This window comes from Haemorhous mexicanus, chromosome 17 (assembly GCF_027477595.1).
Source record: "Haemorhous mexicanus isolate bHaeMex1 chromosome 17, bHaeMex1.pri, whole genome shotgun sequence".
Taxonomy (NCBI): domain Eukaryota; kingdom Metazoa; phylum Chordata; class Aves; order Passeriformes; family Fringillidae; genus Haemorhous; species Haemorhous mexicanus.
This window is the reverse complement of record NC_082357.1, coordinates 9,056,240-9,075,505: the sequence shown is the minus strand read 5'-3', so window position 1 is coordinate 9,075,505 and position 19,266 is coordinate 9,056,240. Positions and strand designations below refer to the sequence as shown.

General features: G+C 42.0%; 1 protein-coding gene across 1 annotated transcript in view; it reads left to right on the top strand.

Moving 5' to 3' along the window:
- Nucleotides 1–19,266, top strand: part of PDILT (protein disulfide isomerase like, testis expressed) — a 24,066-nt gene extending 4,800 nt beyond the window's left edge. The window contains exons 2-11 of the mRNA XM_059861843.1: nucleotides 3,285–3,491; nucleotides 6,344–6,477; nucleotides 8,252–8,389; nucleotides 8,969–9,079; nucleotides 10,054–10,179; nucleotides 11,122–11,319; nucleotides 12,579–12,699; nucleotides 14,052–14,233; nucleotides 17,279–17,368; nucleotides 19,067–19,266. Coding sequence (XP_059717826.1) covers nucleotides 3,285–3,491; nucleotides 6,344–6,477; nucleotides 8,252–8,389; nucleotides 8,969–9,079; nucleotides 10,054–10,179; nucleotides 11,122–11,319; nucleotides 12,579–12,699; nucleotides 14,052–14,233; nucleotides 17,279–17,368; nucleotides 19,067–19,135 — 1,376 coding nt within the window. The 3' untranslated portion in view covers nucleotides 19,136–19,266. The remainder of the gene's footprint in view (nucleotides 1–3,284; nucleotides 3,492–6,343; nucleotides 6,478–8,251; nucleotides 8,390–8,968; nucleotides 9,080–10,053; nucleotides 10,180–11,121; nucleotides 11,320–12,578; nucleotides 12,700–14,051; nucleotides 14,234–17,278; nucleotides 17,369–19,066) is intronic.

Sequence of the window (19,266 nt, the reverse complement as noted above, 5' to 3'; positions counted from 1 at the left end):
TTAAACATATTCATGCGTCAGCAAAAGATTTATCTGTTCACATTTCACTATATTTTAGCTCAGTAAACTGCACCATGAAAAAAAGTAGCAGCTTACTCAGGTTGTCGATGTACTGAAGAGGAAGGAGTCAAAATACAGGATTTCTAGTTCTCTTCCCACTTTTAATTTTCAAACCCTTACTTTATGCTTGTTTTTATTTACAAAACTACTGATAGGGAAACATTCTCCCATGTTATATGATGCCATTCTTGAGCTGACAGCCTTTGAAGGGCCTCTTGCTTCTGGCAGCTGTGGCACAGCACACGGGTTTACACAGGTGTCCTGCCACCCACACTGCCTTCCCTGGTGACCTTGTCACAGCTCTGCTGCCTCTTATCCGTGTCTGCTCTGTTCCCTGCTGAAGCTCCTTTTATTTGGAGCCTGTGATGCCACGTTAGCCCCAGCAGCTGCTTCCTCATCCCACGGCCTGAAGTGATGGGTGTCAATAAAAATCTGAACCAGAGGAAGCCAAACAAAACTCAAGAAAAGGCTCCAAATAAAAGGAGTGATGATTTCCTGCAACACTCAAACGACTTGAAAGATAAAGCACCTGGGAGGCAAACAGAGAATGAGTGGAATGAAAAGGAATTGATGGAGAGCTGAAGAGGAGTCTAATCACTCAGGAAAGCAGGGGAAAGGTGCATGATGGATGTTTCCACATGATTTCTGGGTAGTCAAGGAAACAGTTTTTATCTGTCTGTTCACTCACTGAACTTGTGTCTCACAGTTAGCAGGTTAATGGTACTTAAAGTTCTCCTGTCTCTGACTGCAGGAGTCATGCACTTCTCCCAGCTGCAGCACAGAGCTACTAACTCTGGCAGCTCTCAGCACCTACCATGCTGCTTACATTCCTGGTTAGCTGCAACTCTGACTGCTCAGGTCATTCAGTGACAAAAGATCATTCCTCAAATGTCTGTTTGGAATGAAAATACTTCTGAGAAAAAAGGATCCTACACCCTTTTCCCCCCAGACAATCTACCTAAATGTCTAATGTCTAAGCTTAATATTTCTTTTATGTTTGTGAAACTTCAGCTTCTGTTCCTGGAGCTCACCAACAGTTTCTTCTGCCCCTTCTTATTTAATTGTGCAAAAAGCATTTCAGCTTCCACTTTCCCAGATGTGGTAAAACAGCTGTGCAACCTCAGGTTATTAGGAAAAAAAAAATCATTGTACAGAAATTGCCTCTGGTGTAAAACACTGACTTAGAATTTTGCTGAAAGCTGCTGGATCCTGGTTTGCTATGGGTTTTACTGCTGCATCTCCACTCTGTCCAGAGCCACACACCCTCCCTCTGGGAAAGCCCAGGAACTGTTCTGGGCTGGCCCTGCCACCTGCAGTCTCTGTGTGTCAGCACTCTCAAACTGCACTGCAAGTACTCCATGTCATATTGAATAGTCCACCTTTGCAATCATTTTCAGCAAAAATATTTCATAAAGGCTCAACACTCAGTGTCCCTAGAAGCAGCAGCATTTTTATAGGGTAGACATGCAATTTCTTGCATTGACAGGTCAGAATTGCAGGTTTTCTGCTGCTGTCTCTAGAGCATATTGAGGTACAACTGGAGATACTTCCCCCACCTTTTTTTCGGTGCTAGGAGATAACAAATTACAATTCTGCTGAGGGAAAGGTTCACAAGACCATTTTTATCAATTGGAGATAGAAAATTAAAGTTTGGGTAAAATTTCTTTGAAAAATCATAATGAGCTTATTTGATGAAACATCAATTTTAGAGGCAGTTAGAGCACAACTTGGGTTTGGACTGTTGTCTTCAGGCTCATTTACTTTATTTAGAGAAACACCTTCTCTTCATCACATGGTATCTGAGTATCCCCTGAGCAGACTCTAAGTTTTGTTCTACTGACAGGAACCCTTTGGCATATTAGCAGCTGGAGCAGCTCTGCCAGTGCAGGGGTTCTGTGAGCCTCTGCCAAGATGGGTCTGGCTGTGACTGGCTGTGGAAGGGCCTGGCACTATCACTTCAATATTTTGAGAAAATAGCATTATTTGATGCTAATCTTCACATTTGCTGCAGCAGTAAGGTGGAAGAAAATGACTGATGGCTGGGATTCAGAGCAAGGATAATGATGAATAATGCAAGGAATGTCACTCAGCACTGAGTTAGAATATGGATTCATCTTTCATGTATTAGAACTCTTACAGAAATGTCCCTTTACCTTTTGGTTATAACCACATCAGGCAATGGCTTCACAAGGTATGCTCTAGAGAAGTGCAGCTGCTATTTTGTGAAGGAACAAAAGACAGTTGTTTTGTTACATTTATGCTTTGGTGTGTTTGTGTGTGTGCTTGTACAGTTCTATACCTGAACGTGTGTATACACAAAACCACCCATATATACACAAAAGAACAAACACAACTTTATGAAACCAAATTTAACTGCATGCTCTTCATCTCTTCCTATTTGCAAAGTATATTGAAGAAACAAAGAAATTCATGTGCATAATCTAAAGAAAAAAGTTTTGGTCTTTGTAATAAAAGACATTTAACAAGACAGAGTATCTCAGTGTCAATCAAAATTCGGGTTTTTCAAGCCAAGTTGCAGAAATACAAAGCTCCAGGCCTTTATCTCTTACTTGTCTGAATGCAGAGCAGTCAGTGTGCCTGGTTTCCTTCTCTTGTCCTTTTTTCATGTTAATATAACTTTACAGCTGCAGGGCCCAGCCTAGGGTGGCCCCTCTCCTTCCACCAAAGACACAGCTGCCATTTGAGCTGGAGAAGGGCTGGCACACAGGAGAGCATGAGGAATACATGTCCTTTCAAACATGTATTTTTGAAAAATATTTCAAACACCTTTCAAACCCCACACTGCTCCTCTCTTTCCCTCCTCCATATCTCAGCTGGTAAAGTACTTTCTGCATTACAAAAGTTTGCCTCAGTGAAGTGCTGATCATAGAGTCCTAATGTGAGCAATATTTAACTCCATCCTTCACCTCTCTTAAACCCCTATCCAGCATAGTCAGTCAAATTACTTTTTAATTGCTCCACATATTTTCCCAACAGAAGAATATTGAAATGCTGCTGGTTGTTCATTGTGATTGGTTCAAGGACATCTGGAGTGGTGAAAAACCAGCATCAATAAAAAGAAGTAAATATAATCCCTCATTTACTTCTGAGTCATAGAAGACCTTATTCAAACCCTCCAGCTACCACTTGACACAACAACCTCCACTAGAAAGCTTCACACTGTGGCTTATGTAACCCATTTCCTTTTGATTGGCCTTTTCCAGATGTTACTTTATCTCAGTCTTCTCAGAATTTATCTGAAGAATTTGCTGAGGCCGCACGACAGCTTAAAAAAGAAGCTCCAAGAATCCAGTTTGGCAAAATTGATGTGACACACCAACATGACTTGAGAAAAGAATTTAATATTCAAGCCTTTCCTACCGTGAAATTTTTTGTGAATGGCAGCAGGGAAGGTCCCATCGACTGCAAAGGTAAACTGTCTCAGGCACAGATAAGATGATGGTATGTAATGACAGGATGTACCCATCTACCCTGCTGAGAAGGAAAATATAGAAGCTCAGATAAATACATGAGGTGGGAAGCTGGTTTTGCCCATGGTGTTAAATATGCAATTGCCTCTGTACCAATACAGAAACTTGAATCTGAATTCATCTTCCAAGGACACAACTGAGTATCTTCTCTATATTAAGTTCACACAGTCAAATTAATTCCTGGTGTTATTCCACCGAGTACAGAATTGCCCAAACAAGACAACTTACTCCCAATTATTACAATAAACATGAATGAGTTATGCCAAACAAGAACTGGGTCCCCAAACTGCTCCATTACTCTTTGCTCCACTGCAATTCCCATGGGCAGTGTGCCTACAGAAACAGGCTGGAGCAACACCACATCTCACAAAGAACTGGGAATTCACAGGGTCCTTAACATACACGTCCACTTCCCAACCTAAGGAAAATCATTTTGCCATTTAGCCATCAGAGGGAGCTCAAATGTGGCTTAGAATAAAACATGGAATAATTTGAAGTGTTTCACAGAAAGCTATTAAGCAAAGGCAACCACAGACTTGAGCAATCCCAGAAATCCAGGTCTTATTAAACATTTTTGTTCACTTACAGTACATACAAGAAAGATTATGTTTGTCATAAAATGATGCACTTTTACAGAGGTGATAAAAATTGCTTGACTTGGCCAAGCACCTGTTGGTGTACTCTGAGCACATACAGGTGAGTCACAAGTTTAATACAACGAATAAAAAAAGGAACTCAAAGTTTGCCTCCTGAACTTGTACACAACCTAGTGCTGAGATATCTTTAACTGCTGAGCCCCCAGTGGCTCCTGCTGAAACCTGATCTTCAGTATTTTTAGCAACTTGCTCCTCCTTGCTATTGAATTTCTTACCAAGTTCCCAGCACCCAGACTTGTGCAAACAGCAGCCTCTGCACAAATGCCACCGAAGGCGTGATGTGCCGTACTGAACTTCTATTAGAGGTGCTGATGCCTGAAAGCAAAAGCCCCCACCCTCAGCCTCTGATCAAATCTACAGCATTGACAAGAAAACCTCTCTTAAACTGGTAAACCTGACAGATTTTCTGGTGTGAAACAGTGAGTACAGAGAATTGTTAAAACACACACACAGTTGCCCTGCAGCAGAGAGCTGCTATTTCAGGCACACTTTCTAGCAAGGTGCAAGAATTAGGAAACTGCTGCTCTGTGCTTTTTACAGGGCAGACAGCACCAATCCTTTGGAGCACATGTACCACCAGCAATGGCTTAAATTACATTTTGTTCACTGGTAAATGCTTATGTGCAACACTGAGTAAAACCTCACATACCATGTTTGGCTTTTCCACTGAGCATTGGCAATTGGAAATGTGCACTGGCCACCCAGTGGCTTCTCACACAGGACTTGGTACATGCTTCATAGCACAAAAAAACCTGCAGACCTTGCTTAAATCAAGAAATCAATTAAGTTCTTTATGGAAGATGGAATTTTTGAATGGTGTCCCTGGCAATGGATATAACATAAAAGCCAAATTCTAGGCTTTGTGAAATCTTCAGTTACGACTGCAAGGTCAGAAATTGGCCAGTATAGAGGCTGATCAAAGTAACTCAATAGAAAGATTAACCACAGAGAAAATATGCTTAGGGGCTAGAGCACTGACATAAGAGACAAGACCTCAATTCTGCCTTTAGAAGTCAAGCACTATGTGGCCACTAGATACTGCTCTGCACTTTGTTCTGCAGCCTGTACACTCCAGAGCAGACGACTGCCTGCTTCACTTAAAAAAGGAGAGTATTTTAAACTAGTTGCAGTGCTGTCTCCTGCAAAATTGTAGCAGTAAAACAGTCTGACTCAATTTTGATCCTGTCAGACTGCTGAAATGCACAGTTCCAGACTTGCATCTCTGATAATCCACTTGCACCATACATCTTGACTCTAACACTTAACTTTTTCTTTTTATGTATGATTTTAATTATCCCTTATTCTGGTCCAACAAGTCTGTCTGTCATACAGAGATGAAAGGGCTAAGATTTTAATGGCCTGAGTTTGTTGCCTCAAATTCCTCTGAAAACATGACAGTTTAAAAATGTAATTTTTAAAGAGACTCAATACTCTAAAACTTCTGAAGGCTTAGGACAATTGACCAAATAAACAGACTGACTATAATCTCAGTAAAAGTAGTAGTAGTAACTTGGAAGCAAAAAGATGGAACAATCCAGAACTAAATGACAACTTTGACACTTCAGCTTTGTTTCTTGTGTCTAAACTGAAGTGATGCTATGGCCCCACAGAGGAATTTTAACACATCTCTGTGCCTATCAGATCCCTCCTGCAGCATCAAAGGAACAATTCTGGCACCTAATGTGATTGAACAAACAGTTCAATAAAATCTGCAATTGGTTTGAAGTCATTCTGGATTAAAGCTCAGGTCGATAGCACTTTATAGCTTACTGTGATTTTGGGACACATGAAATCTTGCAGGACAGGTTTTCTACCTGTCTGAATCTCCTCATCTCCATTCTCCACGTGTGATTAATCATTTAACTGGACATAAAACCATTTGCAGAGGTCTCAGAAAAAGCTGTGCTGATCCACTGTTGGTCTTCTAGAGTCACAATAGTTTAAAGGGTGACTAGAACCTGAGGTTGAACTTGGATACCTCAAGCCCCCTCTCAATCAGCTTGGACCTCAGTCCTAAGGAGCCCAAGCCCATTTGTATTCAGCATCCCTCTGCACCTCCACTGCCTCTGTCCTGATTGCACAGAAATTTCTGCCATTCATTGTGGTTTTCATTTTAACTCTCTTTTCCTTCCACAGGAGTCAGAAAAGCCTCAGCCTTTATTACATGGGTAAAAAGAAGAACAGGACCTAGTACTGTTTTAATCAACTCTACTGATCAGGCTGAAGCCATCATAAAAGCTGGTGATTTAGCAGTGATTGGCTTCTTTAGGGTAATTATCTGGAAAACTCAAAAGGCTGGTTCTGTTCCAGCTTTGGGGTATACTGCTTGCTATCACCACCAGAGCCCACACATCCAAAAGACCAAGAACTCACCAGAAAAATGCAGACCCTCAGTTTTCTCCACATTTGAAAAATAAAATTTACCAGTCTCTATCTATTTTTTCACACTTTTAGACAAGCAGAGGCAGAAATAAGGAAATCTTACACCACAGCACATTTCCTTAAGCAGTACCTGGGCACAGAGACCCTGAGATCTGCTTCTGAGAGCAGGGTGCTCCAGCAGTGTCTGCCCAGCTCTGGCTGGTCACAGCAGTGTTTCTGCATCCTCAGAGAAAGGCCTTCTGCCAAACTCTCCCAGATTTTCCTGATGTGAAGAAGGCCAAATCTGCATGGATAGGAAGTAATAAAATATTACCACTGTGTATGACCCAACACATGTAGTCCTCTCTCAAGCAAATTCTGCCAGTTTCCAGAGCACAGTAATGTTCTTAGGATTTGGGCTGAATGCTGGTGACCAACAGTCCATAGAAATGCTGTCAGAGTGAGGAAAATAGGAACAGCTTTTTCCTGCTTTTTCAATGTGTCCCTGAGATCTTTAATACCTGGAAATTCAATCAAGGATTTTCTCTAACTAAAGAGACTTTTGTTCTGATATCTCTCTGCCCAGCTCAAAGCACAGTGTCTGGACTCATACCTGAACTGATAATGTCCCAAATGTGCTGGCTACAGCAGATAGTCCAAGTTCTGTGGATATGGAAAACAGGATTCATTACCAAAATGCCCCAAAGTAACAAAGCTGGTGAGCACATAGAACATAACAGGACAAACTGTGAAAATGCTCAGTGCCCAGAATTTTGCTTTGCAGCAATCTGCTTGCAGCCCTTTAGGAAGGAAGGCAGTTTTCCAGTGCTGAGGGAAATTGAGAAGCTCTTTCTATCACAGTGATGCCAGAGAGTTCCCTGAACCACACTGATAGCAGATATTGCTGCAGATGTGTTTGACTGGACACTGGTTTAGCTCAGGGCTGGAATGACAATTGATGAGCCTGAGCTAGGGCATGTCAGAAATGTAATGGGTGAGAGCCAACAAAACAGTGTCCAAGCAAATAAGGAGCTGTGTTTGGGCTTCTATTACTCACAGATTGCTCACAAACATGAGTGCCAGGATGTGTTGGAAGGTCTCAGCATATAAATTACTATTCATCTAGCATGAAATAATTGTCTGATTAAATCAAATCTGAAAGTGCTGTTGCCTTTCATCCTGCTTATTTACTATTAGCTTGAGGGTGGACAGCACAGTGACTGTGGGACAGATGCAGGAGTCAAGGTCCCTGCCTTGAAGAGCACTCAGTCAAAAGCCCCAGATGTGCCAGTCAGCCCCTCTTGTGAGCAGAGCCCTCCTGTCATCCCTCACCTCCTGCCAGCTGGGCAGGGGAGCAGCAGCTCCACCATCCCTCCCAGCCTGCAGAGGCTTTGCAGAGGGTGGCAGTGCCAGGGGAGGGCAGGGAGGATGAGATCAGTGCAGGGAGGACAGAGGGGACCCCACACCATCCCTGCTGACCCAGGCCAGCCAGCACAAGCTGTGTCACAGCACTCCTAGGATCCCCCCTTAGAGGTAATCCTGGAAAGCATTATCCACTTTACAATTGTACTTGGCTCTTTACCTCACAAGATTTTAGGGGCCTGCTTCACCTGGAGCTCCAATTCCAACACATCTTAGCAGGATGTAGGGCAAAGCCTTAATAAATGCTCTTTTTGGGACTAGGAGCTTCACAATGGCAGTGTGGAGGTTTTCTGTGAGACAGCCAGAGATGTGCCAGAGATGCCTTTTGGGATGACAGCCAGTGAGGATGTCTGTGCTAACTACGGTGTCCAAAGGAACTCTCTCGTTGTGTTTAAGGAGGTAGGAGTACAAAAGTCCAGCAGGTAAGGTGTGGGGACAGCTGTGGGCTCTGAAAGGCAGTTTGGGAATTTTTCAGGTTATATATAAATGTTATGCTTAAGGATCTGGATATAACAGCTTTACTTTCCAATGTGCATTCTAATCAACATAATCTGCCACAGTTCAGTGAGATTTGCAAACATTCACCTCTTTTCTTGTGTGTTGCTTTTGACCAGGAAATTTCTTCCAGTCCACAACAGAAGTGGCCAACAATAAAACCAAAACTGCAGAGAGTAGCAGCAATATTTAGACTAGGAAGTAGTCATACCAATGATTTCCTGAGCAAGCATATCTCACAGATAGTGTGGATAGATGTAGGAGAGATCTTTCAGTGTGTCAACATTACTGAACAAATTAAAACTGCCAGCTGTACCTTGAATTTTAGCTGTAATCTTGTTCTGCAATCTAGCTGTGACATTCATTTTACAAGCTATGGAATTTCAGTTGCTGAAGATCATCAAACTCTCACTTTTAAAGCCTGTCATTTTGCTCCTGTAGTTGGTAAGGCCACCAACCTCACAAACTTCACTATTTGTCCAGGGAAAACCTGTGCATAATGAAGTGCTTGGAGATGGTCGACAGAGCAGACTGGGCCTGACGAGGCTAATCAAAACCTTTACCTTGGATTTGGTCACTGAATATAACATTGAGGTAAGTGCATTTCACTGTTAGCAAAAACCAGGGGAGAAGGACAGAAATCCATGCAGAGAGACCTAGGGAGCTACTCTGCACCTTAGGGAGTGAGAATTGCCTTTGCTTCTTTGACAAGGCCACTCTTAAACACATCTAGAAATGCCAGCAGAACCCAGCTCTTGGTCTAACCCAGGCCAAATGATGCTTCCCTCTGGCAGGATGTTGTTTCCTAGAGGAGATGAGGAGTGGCTGGTGGAGCAGTGAGATCTGAGCATGCAAACACCTCTCTCCTGTGGGGCCAACAAGGCTTGGGCTGCTTCTGCAGCAATAAGTGGGGTGAGAGGTTGGAAGGTCAGTCCCTAATCCTGGCTCCAAACATTCCTCCCCAAGGCAGCCACAGGGAGCTCTGGGCCAAGGCAAGAAGGAAAGAATCCTGCAGTGATTGTTGCTAGTGCAGGTAGGAATGGAAAGACATGGAAATCCCTGCTTGCCTGGGGGACACCCCATTGCCTCTGGCTGCAGGGTGGATGAGAGGAAAGGTAGTCCTGTGCAGGGAAGGAGACACAAGCTGCTGATGCCACTAGAAGGGAAGGAAGTGCCCAGCCAGGTCCTGCCCCTCCAGCTGCTGCAGCTGGGCCTCCCTGGGTAACACCACCTTTTACTTTCAGCATTAGTTCTTCTGTGTGTTTTATACAGGAGGTCAGACTAGAAGATCACAGTCCTTTCAGACTGTAAAAATCTATGAATAACTATGAGGTTTTTCCTGGAAGAGAAAAAAAAAAAAAACAAACCCTCAGCAGCTGCTGATTCTTCTTACTTTATCTGCTTTAAAACAATGAAACAAAATCCAATGGTTATGGAAATGAGTGGGAACTGAGTCTTAAAAAATAAAATTTGCAGTAGCAGAGCCTAGGGATGCTGATATGCTGAGCCTCTGATTCACTGTTCTGCCTACAAAGAGTGGAGCAGATGTTGAGTCTTTTGTTTCCCAGACATCTGTGAAGATTTTTGATGTCCCTGTTGAAAATCACATCCTGCTGTTCACCCCAATGAACTCGGAGACATTCAGTGAGATTTACGGAAACTACCAGTCTGCTGCTGCAGAATTCAGAGGAAAGGTTTGTAACTCTGAACCCAGATCTGCAAGTAGGAATGCCAAAAGATCAGTGGGAAACCACTCACCAATATTACTGGTAAAAAAGTACTGCTGTCAGTCCATCTTCTAACTCCACCAAACCATTTAAAAACAGTTTCAGTAACAATTATCTGGATTTGTTAAGGACAAGCTGCAAGATAAACTTCACTTGGAAGTGATTTTTTAAAACACAAAGACCACAAAGAGGAGCAGTAATTCCAGCTGCTCAAAATTAACTTGTTTCATATTTTACAAATAAAATTTTCTGGGAGCAACTTCCAACCAAAGGTAGTTTTAGCAAATTTCTGGCTCTACCAGGAAATATCATGAGGATCTCAGAATATTGCCTGAAGAAAAGGCTGGAGCTACAAAACCTGTGGAATATTGCAAGGTATGTGCATATTCTTGCCTGCAGCCACAAGTTTGCATGTATAGAGACAGTTATAGGCAGAATACACAATACAAAATTATTTTGGTTTTCCATGGTGCTACTCCTGCTCCAGGTACATGAGACACTGAAGAACAGTAAGTCATCTTGTAGTAAAATATCACATATTGGTAAATCCATATGGATTACAGGTGTTTCAGCTCTTCTGTCCTGTTAAGACTTATGAAGAGTAATAAGCACTTTGGGAGGTAATTTAGAAGTGTTACTGAAAGCTGTGATAGCAAACCACTGTGAAGGGACAGAGGGAAAAGCTTCAGTACTTTTGGCTGCTTTAGCATTTGTTATTAACTAGGATCAAGGTGTAATAAAGTCCACAGACTTCTGGGTTTGGTCTGAGCCCAAAAACGATTCTGCCCAGTTCCTTGAATTTAAGGTTAGATCCTAGCCCACTGCCCAGCTCCACAGTCCATTTCTCCAAAATGGCTAAACCAAAGCTGGAAGGCCCAACCAGATGCATGATTCTCTCTTTATCACCAGATACTGTTTGTTTTGGTGGACACTAGTGAAGCAAGGAATGGACGGATTTTTGAGTATTTTCGCATCAGGGACATTGATGTTCCTGCTGTGAGAATCCTCAATCTCACCAGCGAGGCCAGGTACAAAATGCCTGCAGATGAGGTGACTGTGGAGAACCTGAAAGAATTCTGCCAGAGCTACCTAAATGGAAAAGCAAAGGTATGTCCTGTACTAACGAGACAGCTCTCTACTGCACCAGCTAAAACAACAACTTGGCAGAGCACCCCCTCTTTAAATTAGAACAGTGTCCTGTTGTGATCTCTGGTTTATTAACCTGCTGTCACCCTAAGTCATTCATCTGCCATCTACAGCTGTGGACAGAGCATTCCTCTGTATTTAACAACTGAGGTGGACTACAAGTCTTCCGATGTAAATCCTGGACTGATCATTTATGCCCAATATTTTAGCTGATGCCAGCTGTTTTATTTTAGTGGTTTAAAAAGTCCCCATGCCTCTACCTTTCCAATACTATAATGGAGATATTTCCTTTCCTTCACTGGGGAGAGAAGCAAACAATCATTGCCACAGATTTTAAGGTTACAGGAAAATCCAGTAAATTGAAAAGTGACAGTTTCAGAGGGGATTAACATTTGGTATTTGTTTAAAGAAAGTTTAGCAAAGTGAATTTTCCCAGGGGGATCATTCCCAATGGTAAATACAGCATTTGTTGCCATAATGAGGCATCATCACACTCATGTGAAAAATACATTAAAATGCTGTGCTTATTCAGTTCTCCTCAGGGTGATTTACAGGGACAAAAGATAAAGCACTCAGTGTGAGAGCAGGCAGAATTTAAGAAATGTGAGCAGGTAGATCCTGTATTTAGTGTTGGAAGGGAGCAGAAGGATGGAAGCAGAGGGGATGTGTTCTCTTTCTCACCAAGATCTGCTGCCATGGGGCACACGTGCCTTTCTGTTACTGTGCCGTGGTGTGGAAGAAGAGAAATTCCCAGCTCCTGCACTGTAAATTGTAGAAGTCATGTGGGGACCATGACTGGTGGTGAAGGCAGAGATTTAAGCAGCCATGCACACTTCCTGGTGTGTTTTACATCACTTTTGAAAGCCCACAACACATAAACTGTTCAGTAGTCCAGCTGCTGAACATTGGGCAACAAGAATTCAGGACAAGGAATACAAGTGTGTTCCAAAGGATCATTTTCAGACAGTCTGCAACAGAGTCTGTATTCAAGAGAGGGACAAATGCTCTGGGACAGCTCCCCTGGGGTGTGAGATCCCAGCTCCTGCTCCAGGGAGAGAAGGTGGAACTGTGGCTGACCAGGATGTAATGATATAAAAGAGGTATCAGACAGTAACAGAGCACATTAGGTAATGTCCCATCAGACTCACATTAACCTGAGCTAGAGTACAGTTCCTCAATGTTCCCTGCACTCCCACAGCAATGTTTCTTTTTCTGCTTAGCAACATCTCCCTAGTGAAGAAATTCCACAAGACTGGGACAAGATGCCTGTCAAAGTGCTTGTTGGGAAGAATTTCAACAGGATCATCTTCAATAAGACCATGACTGTATTTGTTATGTTTTGTAAGTGTTGTCATTGAATTCAGATTTTAAGCTGCTATAACATGATCAATTGGAAGGAAAAAAATGAAAGCTCATGCTTATATACCAAACTAATCTTTGCACTTGACAGAATCTGAGCTCAATGATTTTTTAGGCTTTCTGGAAATAATTGAAGAAAAATTTGTGTCATATCTTTGGAAATGCTGTGGTACCTTTGCTGACTTAGTGTTGCACTGAGTAGCACTGGATCTCTTCAGAAAATATTGGTCAAGGCCACATGAAATCTCTGTGCTGAAAGACAAAAGGACACTGGAACATTGTGGTGTATGATGGAAATGTGTTGCACAGCATGAGCCAGGCTATCTTCCAAGGGCAGAGGGAGAGTTGAGTGAGATTGTCTGGTTATAATGCTCTGGGATTAAATCCCAGATAGGAATTGTGGTTTAGGAAATTGTTACTCTTTTTTCCCACTGTCTGCAAGGGATGTGGCTTCCTTACCTGATTCTTTCCAGCAAGAAACCTCTGCCCTATCCTTGTACCAGCCAGCAGGGATAGTTTGTGCCTCAGTTACTTCAGTAAAGCAAACATGCAGCATTAACAGCAGTATAGACAGCTAGCTGCACTGCCCTGCATTCCAGAAATTCTAAAGGTAGTACATTCCTGCCACCCTCCTTGCTGGCTGCAGCTGTGTCACTCACACCAGTAATTTTTACATTTCAGTATCATGAACAAACTGAATGAGCTGAGCAAGAATTGAACCAAATCCTCTGGAAATGAAAGGCAGGGAATGTACTGTATTCAGTCAAGTGCTCCTGAAATTTTAATTCTGTGTGCACCAAGTGTGAGCATCGTTCTCCTGCAACTGTGTTGTGAGCTGTTTAAAGGGACACTGGGCTCTCAGCAGTTTGCTTTTCTGGTGACCTGCATCAGAGCAGTGCTGAGTCAAAACAGCACCATGACTCAAACTCCTCTTTCTAGAGTCAACATAGCATAGTTTATTTATTAGCATAGCACAGTTTATTTTACTGTGCAGGAAGTATTTTGTAGTTCTGACAAGTATTTTAACACAGGAATGATGCAAGACTTGACGTGGGTTGCACTGGTTATCTGGCACACCCCCCAGCAAGGTAGTCCAAGTTCTGTGTTTGTTACAGTCAAAAGAGGCTGAAGAGAGCTAAAGCAGGGCTGCTATCAGACATGTGTTTGTGAATAACTAGTTATCACTACATGGACATGTGAAATTCATGAAGGGCAAATGGTTTCAAGCAGATATTTACCACAAACCCTGTTAACCTGAAGGGCTGGATAGGTCCCAGTGATTGCACCACCACACACACTTCTGTGTCCTTAGAATTTTGTTCTTAAATTTACAGATGCCCCTTGGTCCCATGAGTGCAGAAAACTCCTGCCAGTCTGGGATAAGCTGGGAGAGCAATATGAAAGCCACAAAGACATAATGATTGCAAAGATTGATGTCACAGCAAACGACATCCTGGCCGTGGGGCTGGAGCGCTATCCGTTCTTCACGCTCTTCCCTGCCGGCTCTCACCACCAGGTGAGACACTCTGGGGGACCCTGGGCAGGCTCAGCTGCACAGCAGGCAGGGAGAAAGGAGTACTTCCACTAGGAAAGCTTTGGTCCTTTTCTCTCAGCACTGGCTTCTGAGTAGGCATTGCTGCCAAGAACCTGAATTAGAGGGGAAACCCTTCTATTGCCTCATCCTATACATAGGGGAGAGAAACCATTTATTGTCTATCTGTTATTATATATGGGAAACCCTTCTTTGTCTCATCCTATATATGGGAAACCCTTCTATTGCCTCATCCTATACATGAGGGAAAGAAACCCTTTATTGTCTATCTGTCATTATATATGGGAAACCCTTCTTTGTCTCATCCTATATATGGGAAACCCTTCTATTGCCTCATCCTATACATGAGGGAAAGAAACCATTTATTGTCTATCTGTCATTATATATGGGAAACCCTTCTCTGTCTCATCCTATACATGAGGGAAAGAAACCCTTCTATTGCCTCATCCTATACATGAGGGAAAGAAACCATTTATTGTCTGTTATTATATATGGGAAACCCTTCTTTGTCTCATCCTATACATGAGGGAAAGAAACCCTTCTATTGCCTCATCCTATACATGAGGGAAAGAAACCATTTATTGCCTATCTGTTATTATATATGGGAAACCCTTCTTTGTCTCATCCTATATATGGGAAACCCTTCTTTGTCTCATCCTATATATGGGAAACCCTTCTCTGTCTCATCCTATACATGAGGGAAAGAAACCATTTATTGTCTATCTGTTATTATATATGGGAAACCCTTCTTTGTCTCATCCTATATATGGGAAACCCTTCTATTGTCTCTTCCTGTACATGAGGCTGTGGCAAGAGCTCAGGTATCATTTACTCACTTGCAGTAGAAGTCCTCAGGGCTCCACATCCTGCTGTTTAACCATCTCCAATCAGCCTCAACAACAACAACAGCCTCAACTTGGAGTGAATTTACAGATACCTCCCAATGGCTGCAGTGCCTTTTTACTTCAAACCATGACAAGAGAAGTTCTCTCAAAGAACTCCTTTATGCTAGTTGTTTCCAGAGCTTGTGTGATAAATGTCTCTAAAATGTTGGTGCTGCTCTTGTTATTTTCCTCTACACTTTCACAAAACCCAAATCAAAATCTTTCTACTACACATTTAAGCCAGTAATTTTACTTCATTCTGGTATCCCAGCCTCCACTGGTAATAAATATTTGTTGTCAAGACCAATGATTTTTGCAATATGCTACCTAATCAATCAGCTGTGTTACACAATAATTAGAAAATGCTGTTGAAAGTGGAGGCAAAAAAATTATTAAATAGCTACATTCTCCATCTATGTAGATTATCTAATTAAAAAGAAAATATCACTGAAGTAAAAAAAAAAAGATACCTCTATAATTAAGGCATTACTAAGTTTTTCATTTTTCTTCTTTGCAGTAAACTTAAATTAAATTCTAAGACATTTACCCATGTCCTCATTTAATCTCTGAGAGATATTCCTCTCAGATGTGCATGCACAACTTCTGATGAATTGAACTGCAGTCCTGCACACTCACACAATGTTTAGTCTTTTAGCAGAAAAGCAGAAACACTTTAAATGCTCAAAATAAATGTCATTTTGAAAAAAAACCAAATACACAAACAAAAAAGCCCCAAACCAGTAAAAACTTGCTTAAACTATTAAGGGATTGTTTCATAATTGAAAATACTCTGGAATTAAAGGGTATTTGAAATCTCAAGTTCTTCCTTGTGCACCATGTCTTTGCACTACTTCCCTCAAGTGCAGAGATTTTGTCTTGTACTTGACTAGCAGTGCAGGTTCCTGCAGGTGCCTGTTTCTATGGGTTAAAGGGGAAAAATAACTTTTACATACTCCTATGCACAGATTACTGTCATGAAAAGTAATTCCTACAGTAAGCATTGCAGGAATCAGCTGCTTCTCTGGCTTTACAGATCTTCAGGCTCTGAGAAATTGGTGTTCCAGCCATCATCAGAGTTGATAAAATCAAGACTCAGCTGAGAATGTTAATTGCCTCTGGATAAATAAAATAATCTGCCTCAAGAAATTTAAACTTACAAACATAAAAAGCATAAAAAAGTAGATTCAAAGCTGCCACACTTTTAATTAAAATGGAATGGAAATATCAAACTTTTAGTGTACAAGAAGTGTGTACCATTTTAGTGAACTCACCAGTGTGGAGGTGTTTTGGTTACTCTCCTTTGAACCCAAATCAGGTGTAAGAGTAGCAGTGTAAAGTAACACAACATTTTTGGTCTCAGTAGGAGTGAGCTTGACCCAGCTGAGAATGGGCCTCCACCTATTTCTAAATACCCTCAGGCACAGCAGATAATTCCCAGTGTCACCTACATGAACTTCTACAACCTTTTTCTAAAAAACTGGTGCAAAACCCTTTTATATGTCCAGAGAGCAAAGGTTTTTTGGGGAGGAATCTTTAAAATACAATATGGTGCCTAGACCCACTCAGAAAAATTTAAAGCTCTAAACTTAAATGACTTCTTTCATTAAACTTCCTCAGAAGAAAATCCTCAGGAAATCCCCAATTTAAGGTGAAGTATAAGAAAATTAATGTCACTGCTCATCTTCATCCTCTTCTTTCAAGCTGTGCAACAGTGCATTTCAAAACTATTCCAGAATTTAAATTTCCATCAAAATCTTTGAACAGTTTTGAATAGCATGGCTGGACACTTAAAAGACTCTGCTCTTCAGAATATCTTGCCAATGTTTATTGTTGAGCACAAAAAACCCCACTGATGTCAGTAGCTGGCAGGATCCCAAACTAATACCATAAAATAATGGTTGTTTTTTATACAAATCCTTTTTTTCTAAGGAATAGACATCTATTTTTCTTTACAATCCGTTTTCATGTAATGCTGGAACCTGCTGTGCCTCTGTCCTTGCTTTCTAAACTGAGAACAAAAGTCTAGAGTTTGGTCAGTCTAAAGAACCCAAATCCTACACCCCATTTTGCCATTATTTCCAAAATTTTGTGTGCAGTTACATACTTAACTTTAATTATTTTTCAGGAAGTGGCCTATACTGGAGAATATACATTGAAGGCATTTTCTGAATTCTTAGAAGAACAAAGAAAGACAAAAGCAGAACCAGGAGAGAAGGTAGGCATTTGATCCAGACCTGATCTGCTGTGTAAGCCAGGCAGGTTCCCAGCTTGTGGAGACATCCCTGGGCTGGCTGTAGCCCAGCCCCTCCCCTGGGCCCCTGCTCAGGCCAGTGCTGGGGTGGTCCTGACCAGCTCACAGCTGGTGCCATCCCCACAGCCCCTGCAGCCTTGTACCACAGCCTGGCAGGCACACACCCACTCCCCTCCTTGTCCTTGTCACACAAAGCCTCATCCCCCACTGCTCGTGCTGTCCCTGAGTCACACCCAACTCTGCATGGCACAAAGGAGCCAGGTGTGCAGCAGCACTTGCTCTCCATTTTAGCTGGGAAAAACAAAGCCCCAGCTAAGGGTCAGAGTTAGAGCTGCTCAAATCTCCATTGCCCACCTCATTCTGCTACATTCAGTGCAGCTTCTCTTCCTTGTAACACAAGGACACAACCGAGAGCACAGGATGTCCCTTCTCTGGGCAGTCTGGTTGTGATTGTTGTCAGCTCCTTGACCCTTTGTTCTGCACTGTAAATCAGACCAGAGAAGTGTTTGCTGTCCCACAGCTGCCTGCTATTTAATCACAGACACTTCACTGCAAAAAGACACACGGCAAGTGAGCAATGTGACTGAGCTCCACACAGAGAGCTGCAAGGGACAGAAAAAATCCTGACATGTGGATGGAGACACTGTCCACCCAGTGTAAGAATCCTGGGCCCTTTCTGCCCTGCATGAAGTGGAGCCACAGGGTAGCAATTGTTATTAACACTCTTTTCAGCTGGTAGGAAAAGTGTCTGTGGGTGGAGAAACAGTTTTAAGTTTGCAGACTTATTTCCACCAGAGGCTTTGATTTTCTCCTGCATTCAGTGCTTCAATGTGCAGTTACTGCTGGAGAGAGATGACTGAACTGGTACTGGGACACAGAGGCTGCAGAGCAGGACCAGACCCCCAATCACTGCACAGTTCTGCTTTCCAACACCCAAAGCCTACACCTGATGTCTGCCTTTTGCATGTTCCTTAGTGCTGTGCTTCAAGCAGATCTGTTGAGTTCTCCACAGTCTTTTACATGTGACATTTGAGCTCTGTATATTCTGCTGCCTCTTCTTCATGCTTTATTTTACATAAGAGAATAAGTAAAAAAGCTTAGAAAATACCACTCAAAACCATGCTCTGTGTAGCAGAAGGGGTGAGTAATTGGTATTTTCTCATCTGGTCACTTTTTCCACCCTTACCTGACATCCACCACGTTTTCCCAGAAGATTGCAATATTAGACCATTTGCTGTGCAGTGCTTGATAGGAACTTGCCTCTTGAAGTAATTCCTCATCCTTACCTCAGGGCATTCACAAGCACACAAACAAGATAAAGAGGGGAGTTTCTTTTGAGATTGCCAAAGAAAGACAATCTTGTGCCCATCAGCACATGTGGTATTCTAATTCATATTAAGTCTTGACACAAAGCTTCATCTAAGCTTTGCCATAAACCAGTGAAAAGGTTTGAAAACAAAGTGCAAGTGCATTTTAGCAACAGCTGTACTATTTCTGACTTCATTAACAAGATCTCAAGTTCCTTGGTTGGAAAAGATGAAAATCTGCATTTCAACTAATCTTCAAATGTTTGGCTTTTTTTTTTTTTTTTTAAAGAATTACTAGAGTCTTTGTGAACATTTGTAATAAGCAATTTTCCTTTGGCATTTCCTTTTTTAAAAGGATCGTTCGGGAGGAATCAAAGAGGATTTCAGCCAAAAGAAACCTGTAATAACAGAGAAAGAACTTTAATAGTACAGAGAAACAGAAACATTCTGAGGATTGTGGGGAATCCTTCCTGGAAGGAGCTCACTGGAAGAATGACTCATCTCAAGTGAACACAGAGCTGAATAAAAAAATATAAGTAAAGAATTTAGTATCCA